Genomic DNA, 23,880 nt, shown 5'->3' with positions numbered 1-23,880 from the left:
TTGAGCCTGAGGTGCACTGCTGATGATGTGTCCTAAAATTCATTAAATATTTGTGTTTAAAAACCTAAAATAGACCAGTAATTCAAAAATAATTTTTTTTTCCAAAAATTAATAAACAAACAAATAAATAATTAATTAAACAATGAAATAATAAATACATAAATACATAAATAAAACAACACATTTAATCTCTCTCTAAAGAAATCTTTAACTTGGAGACTGACCCACTCACTCCAGTGGCTCACCTCTCTGTTATTATTTCCTTTAAAAAATATATCAAAAGTCTGACAGAGCGATAGCTGTGCAATAACATGCGCTGGCCAGTGCCTCACCCTTGGCTCCCGCTACATCCACGCAGGTTAGGACCCTGTGATGGGGGGGTCATTGTACATTTTCCAAAACCAAGTAACTGTCTGTGGTAAATTAAGCTTCTACAAGAACTTTCTGTGGTGAATTTAGCTTTAAAAGTAACTTTCTGTGTTAAATTTAGCTTTAACAGTAACTTTCTATGGTAAATTAACTTTCTGTGGTAAATTTAGCTTTTACAATAACTTTCTGTGGTAAATTTAGCTTTACCAGTAACTTTCTATGGTAAATTAACTTTCTGTGGTAAATTTAGCTTTTACAATAACTTTCTGTGTTAAATTTAGCTTTAACAGTAACTTTCTATGGTAAATTAACTTTCTGTGGTAAATTTAGCTTTTACAATAACTTTCTGTGGTAAATTTAGCTTTAACAGTAACTTTCTGTGGTAAATTAAGCTTCTACAATAACTTTCTGTGGTAAATTAAGCTTTAACAGTAACTTTCTGTGATAAATTTAGCTTTAACTAATGCAGGTTCTGTGTAGCAGCAGCAGCGGATTTGGAGCTCTCGCATCCTCCAAGCTTGTAGCCGTACTTGAATTTGGTTTTGTGTTATGCCATACGGACCCGGGGGCCACTGAACCTGCATTACCGACGACAGTGGGGGCTCACCGATAGCCTTAGCCGCCGGGTAGGCACGTATGGTTGTGTTGCGGTTAGATTCGAGCATCATATAAATGCAGTGTTGGAATTATTTGCCACGTTACATTTGTTTGCTTGGCTGAGTATCTTCATTCAATCTCAATTTATCCTGAGTTGCTATTTATCCCGGCAATAGAATCTTAAAAGTAGATTTATCTCGTGCATATACTTTAATTACTTACCTTTGATTTCTTTATTTATCTGCTCTCCCAGTGCCCGCTGCTAGCTGGTTATCATCACGCAATACCGGCCTGTTAGCCTGGCTACCGCTTTCACACCAATTATCTCTGTTGTTCTTGCTCTACAACATTGTCATTTATGTCTCTGCCTTTGAGTGCAGGTGAGGACACTTTCAAGCTAAAATCGGTGGAACTGGAGCTGGAGGCCGTGGAGAAGCAAATCCGCGACCTACAGGTGAAGCAGGCCGAGCTATGGGAGCGGAAAGCCGCGCTGGAAGCTCCCCGGCCGGTCGCTCACCTGTCTCAGGTAAACTCTCGGCATGTAATTACTACTCCATCCGCCTCTACTCTGTGTGTTTCTCTATCCAGGCCCAACACACCCAAGAAATGGCACACAAATCAAAATATGCATTCTATTTCAGACTCTGGCAGTGAGGCTCACAGTGACCATGCCACCCACCTCTCACTCTGCAGTGGAGACTCCCTGTGCACATTCTACTCCAAATACGCATCCTCCTCCTCACTCTGCCAGCAAGGCTCCCAATGAGCATTCCATCTCAGATATGCCTTCGCCCTCTGGAAGCAAACCTAACCAATTGGCTAGGATCCAAAGAAAACATTCTCTGTTGAGGACACCTTCACCTGGCTGCAGGAACTGCCATCTTTTGTTTGCTGAGCTTAAAGTGGTCAAGCAACTGCTCCAGTGTGAAGTTGAAAGAAACCATGAGCTCAAGCATGTACATGCTTCAGCAAACCGGGCAAACGTGAGTATGGTATTTCTCTGATACGTACATGTCTGAAGTACATGAAGTTTTAATTTACTTTTGATAAATTACCTTTGATCTGTTTTACATACTTTTTTTATTTCAGCTAGATAAGTATAAACAAAACAAACCCTTTTCGCCCAATAAAGCCCCTCAGTATGGTAAATATGTTCGACACTTCTACCAAAATAATTGCTACTAACTTGAAGGATAAGTGACATTGTATAACTCACCGTGACATCGTAAAACTTTGACAAATGATTTAGGATTTTAGGTTTTTAAAATGTATCTTTGTGTCCTCTCAGTAAGACTAGTTGAAGAGTTTAGGGGCCATATACAAAGCAGGAATACACAATAAAATGCCAAGCACTGAGCCACTCATGTGATCCATTTTCTGGAATTTATGGCAGACTCGAGAATTCCAAATGTCGATCTACTTTTCCTGAAAAATAGTAGAGTCCGCAAGTAAGAACTAAATTTTAAAGATTATCAGTCTCAGGTAGAGTAGGAGACATGGCCTAATTTGTATTTTTGACTTTACAGTTTTGTGGCACACCTCCAAGAGAAAGGCTTTAAACCAACAACTCAGAGACTGTACTTGATGAATGTTGTGCCTTTCCTTAAATACATTTTAAACATGTCACCACAATCTGTGAGACTTGGAACCAAGAGGATAAATGCTCTTGGTTGAATTGAGGGATCGTCTAATAGATATTGGGCGAAATGTAGTCGGGCACCAGCTTAGCATGCGCCGATCAAAGTCTGGTGAGTTTGAAATACAAACCTCTAACTCCATTGCTTAACATGTCATTAATGGAGAAACTCCTGTATAATAAATTCTATTTATAATTTCAGAGAGACTTGTTGATGCCAAAATACACAATGCATTCCTTGAAATGGCTCCTGTGAATATTGCTGCAATACTGGTTATGGATCCCTGCTCATTGCAATTATTTTATATATAAATTGATCAAGAATCTTAGAAAAATGATTATATGAGCCCAAATTTGTTAAGGTAAAGGTTTGCAGTTTTTATAATATATAGGGGCTTGCATGTATTAACTGGGCTTGTAGTTGTGGTGTTCTAATGACTAAGATGTCTTTTGGTTTCTATAGATTTTAGGGTGAATACAGAGCTAAAATGTTACCCTTGCATATTCATAATGCCCAGCTCTGGGTTAAGGTGTTTAAAGGGGTTTATATGTAGACACTGGGTTTTTATGCATGTCGGATGACTTGGATGTTGTCCAGGATAGATTTTGGTGGGTCTTTGTGGCTCTTCTGTGGTCAGTGTGTTCTCCTGGTGTGTTCCTTAATTAAAGACCATCACTATGGCATAAGTGTTAGTGCTCTTTGTCTTTTACAGATGATCTTGAGAAGCAGCTGGTGAACCGACCAAATACTGAGAATATTTTTTGGGTTTCTGGGCAGATACATCATCGCTACAACTGGCCACCGAAAGGGTGTCGTCATCGACATGACTACCGAAGAGGTCGAGACGGCAGCAAAAACTAAGAATGGTGGCTGCATCATTTGTGTAAGTATGGACTGGAGTGAGAGAACTTTTACCTTGTGTTTTTTTAATACAGTGAAGAATGGTGAAAGATGCATGTATTTTAGTGTTCTGTAATTTTCTGATTTCTTTATTTCAACAGGCCAAGCAGCAACTGGGACATAAAACATACAGGAAAGTGGCAACCTTTATGTGTCATGACGAACATACAGCCAAAAGATTTTATCTAGGCTAGTTAATTAAATTAATGGCAGACCTACCTATTATGCCATAGCAGCTATCAGCTTGTATTAATTTTTTCAATTGCTTTGCACAGTTGAGGACCCAGCAGAGGAAGTACAGAGTAGCAGATACCTGTCGACATTGACAATTTCAACATATGCAGCAAAGAAAAAGAAAAGAGAAAGGAGAAAGAAGGGTCATGACAAAGAGGAGACCGTGTCCTCTTTCGGAGGAAGAAGATGGGCTGGAGCCTGTGAGAAAAAGGCTTTTCCAGCCGCATAAGAATCTGGTATGAATAAACTCTACATTTTTTAATTTGGATCTAAATATTGTCTTTTTTTCTGTAAACAGTTGGTAAGCATGTCTTCTGAATGTAACACAGGCAGATTCTGAAGAGATGACAGAGCATAGACATTACCAACTGCAGAAGAGAAATAAATCTGTGCAGTCAAAGGAAGAAACACCAGTGAGTTTACAATTTTAGCCCTTCTTTAACTTGTTTAAAAACAAATGATGATCTATTACAAACAGCGTTGGACAAACGATTGGAGTGAAAGCTGAAATTAATAAACAAGATATCCACACACAATATAAGAGCACTAAACAATTGGTGAGCGCCACTGAAGACGAAGAGGCTGATGAATGGAAACCTACTCAGGACTCTTCAGAGGATGATTCAAGAGTGGATGAGGAGCCAGTGAGAGCGTGCATGAGAAAAGAGGGATCACACAAGAAAGAGAGAGTTATTAGCTCCATTCTTCAAAGACAGGTGAGCTTCAGTCCCTGCACTTTAAGTGAAATCAGTTTCACCAACCTTTTGAAACTTCATCTTTTCATCTAAAATAAGCAAAATGTGTCTTATCTTTCTAGAAACAAATTGAGAGCTCATTCTTTGGTAAACAGACTTCGGTGCTTGTGGTCATTATCTTGGTGTATGAGCCATTTTTTTTCTTGAGATTCAGTTCATGGACAGATGTCTTGCCAAATACATTCAGAGTTTACTGGCATATTTCTGAATACGTATGGGAAGCTGTCCTAGCCCAGATGCAGCAATGCATTCCCAAAGCATGATACTACCAGCAACATGTTTCAGACATGGTGTAAGGGTCTTAACATAAGCCAAAGTAAAAGAGGCCTTTGGTGGATTAGAAGTTCCCCTGAATTCCTTTCTGACCCAACAGACTATTACATGTCTTGCTTTTAGATTGATCTTAGCTGGTTGAACACTTCTGGGAATGTACCAATGGAGACCCGGTTGTCATATAATTGACTGAAATCAGAAACTCAAATTTGACCTTGAAATTAAGTAATAAACCTAGAGTTTCACAGATATATCTCACAGATATATAATCTTATTCCTTATTTAAAAATGTAAGTATAATTTGTCTGATCGGTTTGGGTTTCTTTTGGGACTTGTGAAAATTTGATGTTTGACATTTCTGCAGAAATATAGAAATTTATATATATATAATCTAGTTCGTTTACAGTAAAGGGACTCGTATTTAGATATTGGGTCAGATGTTTACAGTAAAGGGACTTGGATCTTTGCCACTGTATGTGAGCGATAAAAAGGTTTTGTGTGCATGTTAAAAAATTCAGAGTTCCATTTTCACTTTTGCAAGATATCTCTTGATGTAGTAGGCGGTGTAGAGGACAATCCTTGAGCTTCATCCCAACTTCTCCAAAGTCAAACAATTAAAGGACATTTTTTTACAGTAGCTTCTCATGATGTAACATGTAATATTAATCACAACAGAATGGAACCTATGTGCAAAAATGTGAAAATTTGTGAAAATGAATGTTAATTAATTCATTCTTTTTTTTAAATGAAAGTTGAAATTTAAGCTTTTAAAGAAAAAAGCATATATTCAGAGTTATGCAGTGAATGATTTCTGGAGTAAATGGTTTTAATTGTGCTATATCCCGTTAATTAATTGAATACATTATTTAGCTTGCTAACTAAAGACTTGGCTATTGATTTCTTCTTGTGTAGTTTTATCTTTGAAAGTGTGATCTCTAGAATGCTAAAACAATTCTTTTATCTTTCCCCACAGAAGGGCAGGATTGCAGTTAAGGTCCCCTTTGGTGTAAGAGCACACTAGTTTACTCCGGTTACATTAGCAAAAAGAACCAAGATATATTTTGAGCTCTTAATTGTATTAATTTTTTAGATGCAGCAAGCCTTCGTAAACCCAGGAACAGCAAGGGTACTGAAGAGTCAGTCATCAAACATTGAAGCATTTCATCAGTTTATTTGAAGTCCCCACACCAATATCTGGTAATTGTAAACAAAGAGTTATGGCAAAGTACAATGATAAAGATGGAGTAACTTCAATAAATATTGAACTTATTTCTTTTATTATGCAGTTTTAAGTAACATCAAAAGACAACAGGTTGGCTCTCCATCTGTGCAGATGTGCACCTCTGGTAAATATAATTCTCATATACACTGTAAGAAAAGATACACCATATCTACTCAATAAAAATGAGGCAACAGATTACAAGCAATATCATTAATTAAATTTCACAAGGTTTGGTATTGAGTAAATACTAATTAAAAGAAACCCTTAATAGTTATCCATTTATTATGAGTAGATTTGAATAGAAAACAGTACAGAATTAATTATAATCTAAACAAAAATATTGAGTAGATTTGAAAAAGATAAACTCCCTAATGTGTAAATAGTACTAATAAAAATTAATTTAATTCTACATATCATAATTGAGTAATCATCTACATTAATCTGCACATTGATTTGAATTTAATCAATGTAATTAATTAAATCTAAATATTCCTTTCTTATGAATAATATAGCCCAGAAAGTACAGAACTTAAATACTCAAATAAGAATTTTATTAACAATTTTATTCACTTTTGTGCTTTAGACACATTGTAGCACATCATTGTACACTGCAACCACAGTCTCATTTCAAGCCAGAAGTTGGATCTTGCATTTCAAACCAGACAGAATGCTGACTTTAAACTATTTTGTAAAAACAAATATAAATGACATACAGAATGGTGATGAGTCCATAAACCTGATTCCATGCTTATCCACTAAATTGGGTCAATAATGATATTAAAAGAAAAATCCTCCAGAGGGGCATGTACCAAAACAAAAGCAGAAAAGTGTAATTTGTACGGAATAAAAAACATTTTGTACTTTGAACTAGAAATCTCACTGACATTCGTGGGATAAGAGTCCAAATCAGTGCTAACTTACAAACATAGAACTTTCAGATGTGCAATTCCCAAGCTCTGTAGAAGCTAAACATTGTGTAGCAAAACATGTACACTGCAACAGTCTCATTTTCAAGCCAGAAGTTTGCTCACGCATTTCAAACCAGAACTTTGAAAAGGACAAAATGCTGATACTCCATAATGGCATGTGCCAAAACATAAATAATAAAAGTGCGACAAAACAGTGCCAACTTACAAATATAGCACTCAAATGTGCAATTCTCAAGCTCTGTAGAAGATGAACATTGTGTAGCACAAAAGTCTACACTGCAATACAGTCTCATTTCAAGCCTGAAGTTTGCTCTTGAGGGACTAAACTTTGTTTGAAAGCTTTGAATCATCCAGTTCCAAGAAAAGTTTTTGGAACACCTCAAAGGTGTACTTCAGCTGGCTGGGATAATCGAGATTCAGCACGTAGGTCAAGCCAAGGAGGACAGAGCAAGCCCTTGCAATATCTCCAAGTTCTGTGATGACGCCCTCTATGACGATCCCAAGGTTCTTTGGGCTGTTGCTTGTAGAAGCTCCAGGCTTTGGGGTCACAGTAATATCAATTATGACTTGTTCAAGTTCCTCCAAGTTCCCAGTGTCCTGCAACATGAAATTGTTATTGTCTTAGTATAAAACTGTCAGAAATATATTGCAAGCATATCACATTACTAGAAAATACATTTAATATGTACTTTTTAAAAATATACTTTTAAAAAGTGTATGTGTGTGTGTGTGTGTGTGTGTGTGTGTGTGTGTGTGTGTGTGTGTGTGTGTGTGTGTGTGTGTAAAATAAACTTGAACATAAAAGTGATGAATGTATTCTACAAAAATATATTTTTACACTAACACTAACTGACACCCTAAACTAGTGTCTTTGATAAAATATTTTTGTACCAGTTAAAGAAAACGTGTAGAAATTCAGGCCTGTGTTTTTTTTTTGTTTTTTTTTTCAGACCTAAACTACAGACACAGTTTTCTGTATAGAGATAATTACTGAACTATTTTGTCCATCTTTATCAAGATCTTTCCTTAAATGTGTTTCTCTCATAGTCTGTGACTCTTTCTGTCTTTCCTGAGTGATAAAAATCACAAACACAAATACATCAATAAAGTAAAGATGCAAAAGGAAAATTTTACTTCGATATTTATCATCAGAATCAGCAAAAACTCCATATGTTCTCACTAATGACAGAGAGAGAGAGAGAGCACAAAGTAAAATTACACAAGACATCTGTATGATTGATGGCTGTTATTTATTGGATCAGTGCAGCTTTACCTTCACTGTTCAGCTTCATGATCGGATTGAATTCAGCTTCACTTGTAGAAATGAAAGATTCTTGATGTGAGTAAAACATTGTGTGGAAATAATGAATGATCCTGAATGATTTGTTACACGGTGTATGTGGAAAAGTGATGAGTATAAAATACTTTGTCTATCAGAGGAGAATGTTGTTGTTTTGCTGGACAAAGAAGGCTGAAAGATTTATAATCATACAGTTAAAAAAGAATAAAAAACAAACTGTTTTCTCTCAATCACTTGAGAGTCCCATGTTTTATTTCTAAATGTAAAACGTACCAGATATTTATCACTAGAGACACTCAGCGTTTTTACCTCAAATGTTTTTCTCTCATGTTCTGTGACCCTTTCTGTGTATTTCCTGAAAAACAAAAATTACAAACACATTTATCATATATTTATTATATATAATAAATTATCTGTAATAGACTCATATTATAAACTGTATTTTAGTATTTTGTATTTTTTATTTCATGAAATAAAATAAAAAAAAATGTTCTACAATCTTTTATAAATCGATAATGAATCAGATCCACTGGATGATGATGTAATATTTTTTACATGTTTACTCATCACACACTGTGTGTTTCTCTCAGTGGATGTGACCCTGGATCCTGATACAGCTCATCCTGATCTCATCCTGTCTGCTGATGGAAAACAAGTGACACATGGAGACAGACGACAGAATCTCCCTGATACACCACAGAGGTGTAATCCATCTATCCGTGTTCTGGGAAAGCACAGTTTCTCCTCAGGGAGGTTTTATTATGAGGTGCAGGTCAGAGGGAAAACTGGCTGGTCATTAGGAGTTGCGAGAGAGAACATTAACAGGAAGAGGGCAGTTACACTGAATCCTCAGGATGGATTCTGGACTGTGGTACTGAGGAATGAGAATGAGTATAAGGCTTGTGAACATCCCTTTGTCCGCCTCACACTGAGAGAGAAGGTGGAGGTTGTGGGGGTGTTTGTGGATTATGAGGAGGGTCTGGTCTCCTTTTATGATGTGAAGTCCAGATCTCATATCTACTCTTTCACTGGTCAGACTTTCACTGAGGAACTCTATCCTTTCTTCACCGCTTGTTTAAATGAAGGAGGTAAAAATGCAGCACCACTGATCATCTCTCCTGTATTTAAAACTGAATACATTTAAATCTCACGAATTTGATCATCAGATGGTAAGAGTAAAAACAATTTGTTTACTTTTTTGGTTAGATTTTAGAAATACATCCATATATATATCCATTTAAAATGCTGTAGATATTATTTTAATACCTGGTTTTAATTGTAATCCTACAGTCTGTTTGTTATGATTGTGTGACATTATGACTGTGGAACTTTGTCATTACAAATCACATATTAAACTATTTATCCAGCAATCAGGATATTTTGTGTGTTTTTTGTTTATGGGAATGTATTTTATTTCACTGTGTTTTTGTTACATTATAAATAGTTGGAGTAATTCATAGTTTATTTATTAGATGAAAAAACCCAATTTGTTGTTATTCCATGATGCTCTGAGTGTAGAGAGATCCTTTATTTGCACAAGTCACTTAAAAAACAATCAGCATGACTCAATAAATAAATAAATAAAATTCAAATAAATTAGGTTAACTGATAATAATCATCATCATTAGCTTAGCTCTGGTGCCAAGCTTAGTTTGTCTCTGTGAATAGAAAGGACAGTTGTGTGTAACATCAGGGTTTAATACAGAGATAAAAGTTCACAGAGAGAATACAGTGTAAAATCCTCCACTGGAGGTCGGCAGTCTTTTTGGTTAACGGTAGTTTGTACAGTGTCTCCAGTCTGGTTTAATATCATTATTAAAACCAAGTACATTTCTCCATGGGGTGTCGACCCTCACACTCAGTTTATTCTTATTTAAAACTTTAACACTGGCTCTGTAGAGCAGCTTCCCCGACACTGTCCCAAAGTCCATCTCCCCCTCGCCCCAGCACTGCAGGAGGGGACCTTCACACCCGTCGAGGTCAGGAGCGATGTTCAGCTGGGAAAAGGGTTCCTCCTCTGCAGGACCGGTCTCTGTATACTGATAGTCCTTCAGCTGAACACACTCCTCAGATGTTAGGGAGGACCTCCTGTGGTGTAAGAGTTGACAGACAACACACAGGGACCGCATTCCCATACACGCTGCCAGGTCCTCCAATTTCGACAGGTCAGCTCCCGCAATCTTCACAAGCTCCCGGAGTGTCACAATGCTTGCGGAGATGAGATATTTTAAGAAATAATATTTTAACACTAGGTTTACTGGATTTTTTTTTCTGGTGCGGGTCCCGAGGTGTGATTTCCCCCCCTGTTGAGATTTTCACAGTTCTTCAGCCCTGCTTTTGTTGTGCAAACGCCCCATCACCTGTGCGGCCTGACTCAGATTTCCGTCACAGACAGAGGTTTGGCCTGCCTTGGATCTGAGCTACTCTGAGTGAACAAATGCAAATGAGCCAGGCCTCACAGGTGATGGGGGCGTTTGCACAACAAAAGCAGGAAAACAATGGAGCTGTAGGGGTGCTGGTAGGTGTGAGGTCCAAGGATTTTACGCAAAATTACGGAGGTTTTGCAAATCTAGTTTAATCAGTTGCTACTTTCATTCATGCATTTAAAAGTAGCATTCAATTTTAAATAGTTCTGCAACTTTATATAATTATTTAAATACTTATTTGGTTAATATGTTATTATTAAATAACTTTATACAATTGTATTAAGCCAAGGAATCTGTGCATTATTCGTATTGTATTGGTTTTTACCTTCTCCTCTTGAAGTACGGTCATCCAACCCTCTATCATATATAAAAAAAATATGAAGTTTAAACACGTTGTTTGTGGAGCTGTTGTGCTTGTGGACTTCAGGTGTCAAATGAGGGAGGGGCTACAAATCAGTGAGTACCGTCTGCACAACCATGGGTACAGATTGCGAAAGCGTGCGCACGGTTTATGAATTTGTTGGTACGGATTACAAAACCTGAGGGTACAGTTTACAAATCTGAGAGCACGGATTGTTACCTCATGCGCATGCTTTGTAAAACTGAGGGAACAGTTTAATAATCCGTGAGTACGGTTTATAAACTGAGGGGACGAATTCGTGATCACGGATTTGCGGGTCTTGTTTTCTTTTCTCCAAGGAGTGACCAGGCGGGCTCCCTAAAAAAGAGGAGAAACTATAGTTCAGTAAAGTGTACTAACATTTTTACAATACAATTGTGACTTTATTTAATTGAGTGATAAGGTTATAGAAATCACACCCAGCTTTACTGACATGAACATTTCATGTGCACTTAAAACTTAATGTGTCCTGGAGATGGAAACTTCATAAAGAGAGAGATAGATAAGTATAAAAATACTCAAAGTTCAACGATTATACATTTATTTTCTCTCATCTCAAAAGTCCATTTTAATTACCTCAGTTTTAGAAATAAAACTTTCTATAATGACGTCAATATAATTCTATAATAAGAATAATACTAAATAGATTTAGTATTAAACAATATATTTATATATTAAACGTTGTTTATATTTGTGTGGCTATAGAGATAAACCCACATGTAAGTTGTCACAGCTACAGACTACATGACCCTTATGTCCTGTCATGAGCACTGGGGTTAGCACAAAGTTCCCTCCCCTCGCGCTCTATGTAGTGACCTACAGCTGTAACACACATCGAGTTGGGATTGTTCCACAATTACTTACTCTTCACTAACTGAGTAATTAAAGCGCTGACATTCTGTTACTGCACACCTCTTTAAATTTGTCCCAGTCGGCTGATTTAAATTTCCACCTCGGCATTCTTTCCGTCACAATTTGTGCTACATCTAAACCGATCGTACTGTTGATAGGGAAATGATCACTCCCAACTGTACTGTGATTCAATACTTTCCAATCACATTTTCTTGCTAAACATTCAGAGACTAGAGTTAAGTCTAATATTGAATATTTTCCTTGTGACAAATCAACTCTTGTATAGCCACCATCATTGATGCACACTAATCCTCCCCAATCGAGCATGTCTTCTACAATCAGTCCATTACTATCTGTGTTTTTACTCCCCCATAACGTGTTGTGGGCATTAAAATCACCACACCACACCACTTTATTACTTCCTTTTCCTCCAATAATTTCTAGCTTATCCTTGCTTAACCGGTCACATGGATTGTAAAAGTTAATTATTCTAATACTATATACACCTTCCCATATTTCCACCACTACAACCTCTTGCTCCCCATTTACCTCAACTTTTCTATACCCAATATCTTGTTTAATAAATGTTGCTACCCCACCACCATTTCCTTTGTTTCTATCTTTTCTGATTGAAATGTAACCGTGAATTAAAAAATTTAATTGAGGTTTCAGCCACGTTTCTTGAACACATATAATGTCCGGACTACTTTCTTGATTTGCGATAAATTTTTTGAATTCTTGACCATTGGCAATTAAACTTCTTGCATTCCATTGCATTATTGTTAACACCATTATGTACCACCACATGTTTGACTGTTTTCTGTCGGACTGATTACTGTTTGTGACTTAAGCTTTTCATTTATCATATCTACTGTAACTTCTTCTAACTCCAAGTACTTTTCTGCCGCTCTAATAATGATTTTAATTCTCTCTGTCCTGCTTTCAGTTTGGGCGGAACAATTCACCACTTCTGCTATGAATGCTACGAATGAGACTTTATCAACAATCACTTCACTCTCTTTACTTTGCTCTTTCGCCACTGCCTTTTGTTGTGGTACTGTTGTCCTTGTTTCAATTACTTTGGGTGCTTGTTTTACTTTCTTTATAGCCTCAGAATATGATATTCCTTCTGCCACTCTGATATTTTGTATTTTCACTGCATTCTTCCTTACTGAACAACCTCCATATCCTGCACTGTGCTCTCCTCCACAATTACAGCATTTTGGTTTAATACCTTGCCCACATTTACCATATTCATGCTCACCTCCACACCGTGCACATCTCTGTTTTCCTTTACAAACTGCCACTACGTGGCCAAATTTTTGGCATTTGTAACATCTTAGCGGCGGGGGAACACATGGCCTGACATTGTAGCTCATAAAGCCTAAATATACTCTCTCAGGCAATTTGTTCTCATCAAAGTTTAACATTACTGAAAGGCTGTCAGTCTTCTCATTATTTCTAAGGCACTTGAGCCGCCTGACATCCTTTACTGTTGCCCCAGATATATTTCTTAAGATTTTCTCAGCTGAAACATCAGTTGGGATCCCTGTTATTACACCTCTAACCCAAGTCTTCTCTTCTGGGATTGAGCACACTACTTTGTGTCCAAGGAGTGATTTTAGACCCAGGGCCATTTTTTGTTGTCTATCATCTGTACAGAACAAAATCAGTTTTTCATCCCTCAATGTCTTTATACTTTCAACTGTTCCTAATTTTTCTTTAAGTGCTTTTGTTAATTTCAATGGGTTTATGACATTTACGGACTCGGTAGCAAACTTCAGCAAAACTTTATACTCTTCTTTCCTCCTTCTTGTCTGGTGATTTCCCTTTTCACTTTCCGTTTCTGAGATTTGTCCCCAATTTTTCTTTCTTTTCCGAGTTTCTATCAATTTCCATTCATTACCTCCACTATCCTCATCAGCCAATTCTCCCTCCATTTCCGGATCGCTTCCGGATACTACGCTACTTCCTACCATCAGCGCTCCAGTCACAATCCAGCTGTCGCCCTCCGCCTCTCTCCGCTCCGTCCTCGCATTGCTGTGTTTGTGCTCGCGGTTACTCTTATGTTTGTTTTCCCACCCGTATTCAGACTAGTCCCGCCTTCCTTCGTTCGGATTGTTTAGAACTATCTTATATCCCCACGACGATTGGACAGTACATTTAGCATCCAATGCATTGCACAGAATTTATGAAAACGGGTAGGACAAAAAAACTACAGGCGATAATGGCTGTAGTCCTACCAATGATAATGTCTGTGTAGAATCTCTGACCAAATGACCCCAAAATGGCGTTAAAATATTACAGGATTTATGGTATAAAACCACTTATGTGACTTCATTGTATCTTTTAAGCATTAAATCCTCTAAATACATGGTTATATTATATACTGTTTGAAAGCTTAGACTCTCAGGATTCCCTTAGGCCCACACACAAAGCATAATATGATTTGTAGCAGTCATAATAATTAAATCCAAGTTGATAGTCACCTGAACTAGGCGCACTAGTTCGGTTTGTTTACTTACCTTTAAACTCTTCCCTTTCTTCACTGGGGTAATTATTTCTTAAACAAATATTTTTCATAAATCCCCAAGAGTCTAAGGAAATTTGGAAAATGGGCTTTGCTCGCCTCACAATAATTACGTTTCTGACTGAAAACTGTAAACAGTAGTTCACTTCCGTCCATTCTCTCGGCTCTCACTTCTCATTGGAGGCTTATAAAACTACACTTGGGTGTCAGATTTGTAGTCCAGAGTCCAACGAATCAAACAAGCCCTCTCACGAGCCAATCGGTGCCCGTGGTGCAGAGATACGCAGCTAAGAAGCCAATGATGTCTCTCCATCCTATGTGGAACACCCTGCTTTTGATTGACAATTACTCCCTCCAGTAGCAATCTCATGATCCGGGAGCTTTACAGCTCTTTAGCCAATAAGGAGACGTTTCAAACGATATACGACATGACACATCTGTGAGGGGTGCGCAGTAGAGCATGCGCAAAGGTTTTATTGCGCAATTCTCAAACTTCGCCTCAGGGTGTCTGGTTACAGGTTAAACTGAGCATGCAGCCTTTTTATACAAAGTTATACAGTAAACAAGAAAAACAACAACCGACAGACATGTCTGTAGAAAAAAATTCATATAAAATCCATTTTTGAGTCTTTTGACTTCAAACTTTTTCTATGAGAGATTGTCTTCTTTCCAGAGACCAGGCTCACCTCTGTGTGTCAATGTGGGAGCTGTGCCCCTTTTTAGGTGGGTATGTCATCTAGGTGAAAATCATGAAAATAGGGGGCGATCACATGTAAAAAAATAAAATAAAAAAAAAACATGCCACAGACTGCAATTTTTTTAATTTATTTATCTGAAAAGAAGGTAATACATTTATTAGCAACACCTTTTTTTAAAATATTGTATTTATAAATAAAATATTCCAGACAGGAAAAGGACAATCTTTTGTATGTGCTGTATGAATGCGCTGGTGTGTTTGGAGTTTACTTTGTGTAATGAAACTCTTCCCACACTCTGAGCAGTGATACGGCCTCACTCCTGTATGAATGCTCTGATGTCTTTGGAGACCACTCTGCCATGTAAAACTCTTCCCACACTCCGAGCAGTGATACGGTCTCACTCCTGTATGAATGCGCTGGTGTGTTTGGAGACTACTCTGCTGTGTAAAACTCTTCCCACACTCCGAGCAGTGATATGGCCTCACTCCTGTATGAATGAGCTGGTGTGTTTGGAGATTACTCTGCTGCTTAAAACTCTTCCCACACTCCGAGCAGTGATATGGCCTCACTCCTGTATGAATGCGCTGGTGTATTTGGAGATTACTTTTTGTAATAAAACTCTTCCCACACTCTGAGCAGTGATACGGTCTCACTCCTGTATGAATGCGCTGGTGTCTTTGGAGATCACGTTGTGTAATATAACTCTTCCCACACTCCGAGCAGTGATACGGTCTCACTCCTGTATGAATGCGCTGGTGTATTTGGAGTGTACTTTGTGTAATGAAACTCTTCCCACACTCGGAGCAGTGATACGGTCTCACTCCTGTATGAATGCGCTGGTGTATTTGGAGACTACTCTGCCGTGTAAAACTCTTCCCACACTCCGAGCAGTGATACGGCCTCACTCCTGTATGAATGCGCTGGTGTGTTCGGAGTTCACTTTGTGTAATAAAACTCTTCCCACACTCCGAGCAGTGATACGGCTTCACTCCTGTATGAATGCGCTGGTGTGTTTGGAGATCACGTTGTGTAATAAAACTCTTCCCACACTCCGAGCAGTGATACGGTCTCACTCCTGTATGAATGCGCTGGTGTCTTTGGAGATCACGTTGTGTAATATAACTCTTCCCACACTCGGAGCAGTGATACGGTCTCACTCCTGTATGAATGCGCTGGTGTGTTTGGAGTTCACTTTGTGTAATAAAACTCTTCCCACACTCGGAGCAGTGATACGGTCTCACTCCTGTATGAATGCGCTGGTGTTTTTGGAGATTACTCAGCCGCGTAAAACTCTTCCCACACTCCGAGCAGTGATACGGTCTCACTCCTGTATGAATGTGCTGGTGTGTTTGGAGACTAGTCTGCCACATAAAACTCTCCCCACACTCCGAGCATTGATATGGTCTCACTCCTGTATGAATGCGCTGGTGTCTTTGGAGATCACTTTGTTTAATAAAACTCTTCCCACACTCTGAGCAGTGATATGGCCTCACTCCTGTATGAATGCGCTGGTGTATTTGGAGATTACTTTTTGTCATAAAACTCTCCCCACACTCCGAGCAGTGATATGGTCTCACTCCTGTATGAATGCGCTGGTGTGTTTGGAGACTACTTTCTGTAATAAAACTCTTCCCACACTCTGAGCAGTGATACGGCCTCACTCCTGTATGAATGTGCTGGTGTGTTTGGAGACTACTCTGCCGCATAAAACTCTTCCCACACTCCGAGCAGTGATACGGTCTCACTCCTGTATGAATGAGCTGGTGTGTTTGGAGACTACTCTGCCGCGTAAAACTCTTCCCACACTCTGAGCAGTGATACGGCCTCACTCCTGTATGATTGCGCTGGTGTCTTTGGAGATCACTTTGTTTAATATAACTCTTCCCACACTCTGAGCACTGATACGGCCTGACTCCTGTATGAATGTGCTGGTGTGTTTGGAGATTACTCTTCTGCGTGAAACTCTTCCCACACTCCGAGCAGTGATACGGTCTCACTCCTGTATGAATGCGCTGGTGTATTTGGAGACTCCTCTGCCACGTAAAACTCTTCCCACACTCCAAGCAGTGATACAGCTTTTCTCCTGTAAGAATATGTTGGTGTGTTTAACCATGTTTAATGCATAACATGCACAGTAACACTTTATTTTAGGGTCATTTAACTAGTTGCTTATTAGCATGAATATTTATAGAATATTGGCTATTTATTAGAACTTAATAAGCACATAATATGTTTATTACAATTATTTAACCTGACAGGAAAAATGTCTGAGATCAGCTAAACTTCAGGATACATTGATAGTTAAAAACTACCTTCTGCCGCCACCACGGGGGCAGATTTCTGTCTTCCCCTCCCTTGGAGCTCTCTCTCAGGCGGTGGTGGCCACGCGGCTTGAGCTTCCTTCTGAGGCAGAGGTGGTTGCTGTGCATAAACATGGTGTGTTAGAAGCTTTGGATACAAATTCATGCTGAAAAATCCCCCCCCCTCCCCTTCTATATACACCAACTACGCACTTACCCTTACTCCACACTATCCTCAGTAACGGTTATATCAGAGCAATCAGTGTAATCATCATGCACATTTTTATGACTCGTCGCTCCAGCCATCTTTTATCATACACAATAACAAACGAAAGGTCTTCTCCTGATCACTTGTGAGTTTTTAAGGTGGTCAATCTACACCGTGATTTTTCTATACGACCATATCATGAATTTCAACCAATAACACCTCTAATATTAATTTACACCTTTTATAGAACATACAATATTCTAAAAACTGTTTTGTTGAGGTTGTGAGGGTAAAAAAAATAAATCACTTAACACAAGCACAATGTTTATGAATAACAAAAAAATATATAAATAAAAATTTTAATTTAAAAACTTGTGTTTCTCTAAAGCACTTTTCCTGATGCACACCCAGAAACAGAAACTTTAACAATCAATATTAGTTTAAAACGGTATAAATGGTGCATCCTTACCTCGCCTGGGGCCCCAGACTCTCTGCCACGTGATTTTCCTCTCGCGCGCCCGGACATACCGTCTACTGATTTCACACCGTTTATAATTCCCACTGAACTGTAAGCAAATACATAAACACTTATAGAACTGTAGTCCTCCATTTTACATTTACAGCATTTAGCAGATGCCCTTATTTTTGTAGCCTTCCCCTAAACCATAATGTTGAACAATCTTACTTTGTTTTCAGGTCATTTGAGAGTTGTTTTAAGGCCTCTGTGTTGCCACTCTTCAGAGGAGAGTCAAAAAGAACAACAACTTGCAATTGGCCACCTTAAATACCTTTTCTCATGATTGGATGCACCTGATTATGAAGTTCAAGGCTTCATTTGGAATTGTGTGTTCCAGTTAAATCAGTGCTAAGTAGTTACAGGTAAATTACAGGTATTCAAATCAACCAAATTAATGCATCTGTCTAATTTGGTTTTGAGGCATGTTGCACATTTACTGTTTATCCAATAAACCTTATTTCACTACTGAAGTATTACTGTGTCCTTCAGTTAGTTTGTCCTTTAGTAGATCAAAATTAAATTGCTGATCCAAAACACCCAAAGATGTATAAATGAAAATTGTTAGGGGTTCCTAAACTTTTGCATACGACTGTAAAACTACAACGAAACAAATAATCAACAAATAATACAAAACCTTCTCCAATACGCCCAGGTCCAAACCCTACGCACGTGCTCCACCCCTAACCGCCTCGTGCGCTTATATAACCGTTAGCACTTTTTTTTAACGTAATACTTTTAAATTTCCTTTTTTTTAACATACGTCGAAAAACAATTGTAATCAATGATAGATAGATAGATAGATAGATAGATAGATAGATAGATAGATAGATAGATAGATAGATAAAAGAGAAGAGACTGAAAACACAACATCATACATCACGTATTTATGAGGAAACTATGCTAACATCGTTAGCATAAAGAAATGTGTTGTGTTTAATCGTGAGGGGACGAAACTACAAGTCGTGCAACATTAAAAGAAGAAAAAAACATTGCATGTTCAAGTAATTCGTGTAATTCGCTCTTTTTGAAATATCCCTTACGCTGTAAAACACTTTATTATACGATTATAATGCTCGTTCGTTCGTTCCAGTTACTGCACTTAACTATTTCATTAACATTAGTTTAAATTCGTATACGGTTGTAAATATAAGGATTAAAGTCACATTTTTATTACACTTACCTCACCTTTATCGTCCAGAGCGACCTTCGACCTACGACATGCACCGTCCTCTTAACCACAATGTATCCATCCGGAAGGACACTGTCGCTACTCTATCCGTACAGCAACACGATCGGTTCCGCGCATGTGCGAAATGACGTCACTTCCTGTCATCGCCGACCCGCAGTTTCGGAAATTAACGCTATCCTTACCGCTGTCATAGCGCTTTATTTGTATTTCTCGTTTAATGTCTGTTTTGTGTGCAAGTTTGTTTACTCTAACGTGTTTTATGGTATTGTTGTCCTGAGCAATCACTAATAATATATTAAATGTTTAAGGTTAATATGTGACACAAAATTAAACTATAGTTTACATGTCACACATCATTTGGGAAATACAGATGTGTGTGTTTACATTTACAAACACAGGACTAAACTGATTTATTCAACTGATTTATTCATAAATTAATTTGTTCACTCACTCCCTCCCTCCCTCACTCACGGAACATGGCATTGACCTTTAAGCCTTTTTTTTTTATCAATGGAGTTGGACAAAAATGTTTCCATGTCCTTTTGAAAAATAAACATAAAGTCATCCTTTGCCTCAGAGAATTCATCACACATGTTTTTTTTTTGTTTGTTTGTTTTTTTTTATTTTCCGGGAGGGAGGGAACACATTAATTTATGAATAAATCAGTTGAATAAATCAGTTTAGTCCTGTGTTTTTGTAAATGTAAACATCTGTATTTCCCAAATTATGTGTAAGATGTAAACTATATTTTAATTTTGTGTCACATATTAACCTTAAAAAATGTATATATTATTTTAGTGATTGCTCAGGACAACAATACCATAAAAACAAGTTAGAGTAAACAAACGCACACAAAACAGACATTAAACGAGCAATATTATTAAATGTTGAAAGGCAGACAAATAAGAGTTGCAAATAGTAAGACTTGAAAATAAAGTGCTATGACAACGGTAAGGATAGCGTTAATATCCGAAACTGCCGTCGGCGATGACAAGAAGTGACGTCATTTCGCACATGCGCGGAACCGATCGTGTTGCTGGTACAGATCGAGTAGCGACAGAACACTATAACTAGTTCCGTTTGGGTCGTGAGTTGGTCGTCGGCGCTACTTTTTGACGTTGAAGAAGGTGGCACGAGCTTAAAAACAAAGATGGCAGCCGTCCATCAGATGCCGCTTAAACACAGATAAATACAAACCTACAGCACTTTTGCTGGGAAAGATGTTTAAAAGATGTTTTAAAGATTCCAAGATTAAAAGTCTTTCTTTCATTTTTAGTTATATAAAAAAGTTTCTTACTGACTGTAAGGAAATACTATATTACTGACCATGTTGGAAAGACATGACCAAAATAAATGACAAAAAGCTGATGGACCATTATGGAAATCGGCTTAATGGCTTCCAGAACATGTTACTTTCCATCAAATTCTTGAAGTTTAATCCTAAGCTTCTATTACTGTCTGTTTGGAATTTCCAGAAGATTTTTTTCCGGAAGAACTCGAATACTCTAATACTTAGTGCCAACATATTAAACACATTGTCTATATCATTAACTGCAATGAACTATGAAACCATTTCAAAAACAATTCAATATCTGAGGAATGTTAAATCGGTGAAGCATTACCAGTAAAAGCAATAATAAAACCAAACCAGGGGATTACAATTAAACAGCAACATAACACAACATAACCTTCTTTTATGGGTACTGTTTGGGACAACGTATTACATTAAATGAAATAAAATAAAATAAAAAATGTTTAAACATAAAACTTTTTTTTTTTTTTTTAGGAACCACTGGAAATCTTTAATGCATTTTTTTGATGAACTGCAGACACAGTTTAAGTACCATCATTGTTCTTTAGATTTAAAACTATCCCGTGAGCTCAGTCCTGATGAGGCCGAATCTCTGATACGATATGCACCAGAACATTGTCATAACTGTACTCTGACATTTGAACATATATATTGTTTTCTAAATCTTTTTCTGCTTTTTTTATTCAGTATTTCATATTCCATTTCCTTATTTCTTAGAACTGCACATAAAAATCCACTAAATAGTAAACACTGACTTTGTCTGAATAAAACTATGACATAAACATAAAAAGTGCATATTAACAGAACACGTTCTCAGTCACACACAAACAAACGTGACCTCTAAGTGTATGTTTGAATTTCTAGGGCATTTAGCACAATCAGCTTCCCCTAGACAAGATAACACCCAATCAGAGCCAGTCGGTGCAGCGCCCTTGACCTGTTCCACATCTAGCAGAATCACTGAAGGGAGCTAATGCGGGCAGGCAGTCATGAAGATAAAAAAACAACAACTCTGTGATACAGTGGAAGGTTTCCATTCAGTACCGATCTGTTTGACTCCAGTGATCAGAGATGCAGGTCAGAATTCAAAACTAAACTTGGCTTCGGGTTTAAGCTCAGATTTGTATGACAGTAAGGGTGTCGTACGGCCAAGAAAAAATTAGTGCACTGCAGATTAAAAGACAGGAGCAAAATGTGGTGGATATTTGTTCTAACGCACATGATTTTGAGGGGGAAATTAATTCATTTTTGCAAAGGAAATATAAAAATGTCAACCGTCATCTTACAAACATTTCAGTTTACACTATAAATACTTTATTGATGCCAGTTTTGTTGTGTCCATGTTCAGCATTGAATTTCTTTGTCATGTCACATTCGACAGCTCAGGACTTTGTAGTGTTTCAGTATTTCTATTTTCTCTAGCCTACTAGGGGCAATATATTCATGAATGATAACAAAAAAAAACATAAAATTGCGATTATTTACAAGGCTTTTTTTTCACACTAATGTTTCTATCTTCAAAGTAAAGAATGATGATATTAAACCCATTTCTGCTCTTTGAAATGCCCCAAGTCCTTGTTCATAAGCAGCAAAAATTTAAGGTGTTGTTTTTATCCACACAAAAAAAACAACTGTTTGTTTTCTGTAACTTTTCTAGGAATACATCGCCCCTAGAATTATAGAGAAAACAGAACTACTTTTAAAATACTCGTCATTACAGGAGACCTCGCTGCCCGAGGATCCAGCAGCTGTCGCTCAGCTCGCCACTCAGATCACCGGTCAGGCCCCGCAGCTCGCCAGTCATCACCAGCAGCTGATACGCCTCACACAGGAGCTCGCCGCAGCGCTACAAGAGCTACAAGGAGTCGCCGCCGCACCGACTCCCCCAGCACCAGCTTTATATTGCCGGGGCTTTCTGATGCAGTGTTCACTGTTCGTGGCGCAGCAACCGACCCTGTATGCTATGGAAGACAGCCGTATAGCCTTCGTCTGCTCCCTGCTCACGGGTCAGGCATTGGATTGGGCCACCGCTGTATGGGGAGAGAACGCCTTCCCCTCGTTCGCAGGTGGGGGACCAGCATCAGGAGTGCCTCTTCTTCCATATCATCCACTCCCCCCGGCACGCCCTCATCCTCGGTCTACCATGGCTTCGACTCCATGACCCGACCATCTCCTGGTCCGACCTGCGCATGACCGGCTGGGGCAGCGCTTGTGCCACACACCGCCGGGACCAAGTGGAGCCGTGCCAGCTTAACACCATAGACACCATGCCGATCACCTCCGACATCCCCGATCTCCCCGATGAATACCTAGACCTCGCAGAGGCATTTAGTAAAGTCAAGGCCACGGAGCTACCTCCACATCGCGCCTGTAACTTCCAAAATTCCATCAATTCGATAAAAACTAGATCTGTGTCTCTCTTTCTTTCTCAGGAGATTTTCTGAGGGTCGGAGGTGTAAAAAACTTCACTTTGCAAGAACGTCTTGAGAATTTTGCTTTTGATTGCATGAACATGCTCTTTTTGGGTTTTTCAACTTGGCTGAGGTCACGGAGGTAGTTGATAAGCTCCTCGGTGGCAAGGCACCGGGGGTGGATGAGATCCGCCCTGAGTACCTTAAGTCTCTGGATGTTGTGGGGCTGTCTTGGTTGACACGCCTCTGCAACATCGCGTGGCGGTTGGGGAAAGTGCCTCTGGACTGGCAGACTGGGGTGGTGGTCCCTCTGTTTAAGAAGGGGGACCGGAGGGTGTGTTCCAACTACAGGGGGATCACACTCCTCAGCCTCCCCGGAAAAGTCTATGCCAGGGTACTGGAGAGGAGAATTCGGACGATAGTCGAACCTTGGATTCGGAATGAACAATGTGGGTTTCGTCCTGGTCGTGGAACACTGGACCATCTCTATACCCTCACCAGGTTGCTGGAGGGTTCATGGGAGTTTGCCCAACCAGTCCACATGTGTTTTGTGGATCTGGAGAAGGCATTTGACTGTGTCCCTCGTGGTGACCTGTGGGAGGTGATCTGGGAGTATGGGGTTCGGGGCCTCTGCTAAGGGCTGTCCGGTAAGGGCAGTCACTCGGGAGGAGCTCAGAGTAGAGCCGCTGCTCCTCCACATTGAGAGGGGTCAGCTGAGGTGGCTCGGGCATCTGTTTCGGATGTCTCCTGGACACCTCCCTGGGGAGGTGTTCCAGGCATGTCCAACCAGTAGGAGGCCCCGGGGAAGACCTAGGACATGC

General features: G+C 38.9%; 2 protein-coding genes and 1 long non-coding RNA gene across 13 annotated transcripts; 1 reads left to right on the top strand and 2 right to left on the bottom strand.

Annotated features, from left to right (window-relative positions):
* The first annotated feature begins 258 nt into the window (after positions 1-258).
* LOC113651004 lies at positions 259-9,592 on the top strand. 10 transcript variants are annotated; one of them, XR_007138719.1, is made up of 12 exons: positions 259-995; positions 1,347-1,492; positions 1,608-2,414; positions 2,493-2,714; positions 2,805-2,964; positions 3,316-3,486; positions 3,605-3,973; positions 4,067-4,453; positions 5,739-5,771; positions 5,856-5,962; positions 6,052-6,111; positions 8,807-9,592. XR_007138719.1 is itself a non-coding variant. In XM_027159587.2 (4 exons), the coding sequence occupies exons 1-4, from the start codon at positions 1,325-1,327 to the stop codon at positions 2,305-2,307; spliced, it is 618 nt and encodes a 205-aa protein (XP_027015388.1). In that variant the 5' UTR covers positions 259-1,324; the 3' UTR covers positions 2,308-2,474. The 10 variants fall into 10 exon arrangements, 1 of the variants encoding a protein (XP_027015388.1); XR_007138720.1 differs by having other exon boundaries at positions 259-1,492; positions 1,608-1,949; positions 2,056-2,414; XR_007138721.1 differs by having other exon boundaries at positions 259-1,492; positions 3,381-3,486.
* A 131-nt stretch (positions 9,593-9,723) lies between these two features.
* LOC125139663 lies at positions 9,724-14,606 on the bottom strand. The gene is made up of 2 exons (XR_007138727.1): positions 14,420-14,606; positions 9,724-11,360 (listed from the first exon to the last, which is right to left on the bottom strand). It is a non-coding gene; the product is annotated as an uncharacterized LOC125139663 (long non-coding RNA).
* Positions 14,607-14,864: 258 nt separating this feature from the next.
* Positions 14,865-19,527, bottom strand: LOC113650979 (zinc finger protein 850-like). 2 transcript variants are annotated; one of them, XM_047804303.1, is made up of 4 exons: positions 19,333-19,527; positions 18,100-18,196; positions 17,435-17,543; positions 14,865-17,205 (listed from the first exon to the last, which is right to left on the bottom strand). In XM_047804303.1, exons 2-4 carry the CDS (start codon positions 18,154-18,156, stop codon positions 15,296-15,298), a joined length of 2,076 nt encoding a protein of 691 aa, XP_047660259.1. In that variant the 5' UTR covers positions 18,157-18,196; positions 19,333-19,527; the 3' UTR covers positions 14,865-15,295. The 2 variants fall into 2 exon arrangements, with proteins under 2 accessions (XP_047660259.1, XP_047660258.1); XM_047804302.1 differs by having other exon boundaries at positions 19,328-19,526.
* Between the last annotated feature and the right edge of the window lie 4,353 nt (positions 19,528-23,880).

Source organism: Tachysurus fulvidraco, chromosome 19 (assembly GCF_022655615.1).
Source record: "Tachysurus fulvidraco isolate hzauxx_2018 chromosome 19, HZAU_PFXX_2.0, whole genome shotgun sequence".
Classification (NCBI taxonomy): Eukaryota; Metazoa; Chordata; class Actinopteri; order Siluriformes; family Bagridae; genus Tachysurus; species Tachysurus fulvidraco.
This window is presented reverse-complemented; position numbering and strand designations above follow the sequence as displayed.

Coding starts and splice junctions, on each gene's coding strand:
- LOC113650979 (XM_047804303.1), bottom strand. CDS start 18,156: ATGTCCGGGCGCGCGAGAGGAAAATCACGTGGCAGAGAGTCTGGGGCC. Junction 17,544..18,099: donor AGTCTGGGGCCCCAGGCGAG/GTAAGGATGCAC, acceptor GTTTATGCACAG/CAACCACCTCTGCCTCAGAA. Junction 17,206..17,434: donor CCCCGTGGTGGCGGCAGAAG/GTAGTTTTTAAC, acceptor ATATTCTTACAG/GAGAAAAGCTGTATCACTGC.
- LOC113651004 (XM_027159587.2), top strand. CDS start 1,325: ATGTCTCTGCCTTTGAGTGCAGGTGAGGACACTTTCAAGCTAAAATCG. Junction 1,950..2,055: donor CTTCAGCAAACCGGGCAAAC/GTGAGTATGGTA, acceptor TTTTTATTTCAG/CTAGATAAGTATAAACAAAA. Junction 2,111..2,254: donor CAATAAAGCCCCTCAGTATG/GTAAATATGTTC, acceptor GTGTCCTCTCAG/TAAGACTAGTTGAAGAGTTT.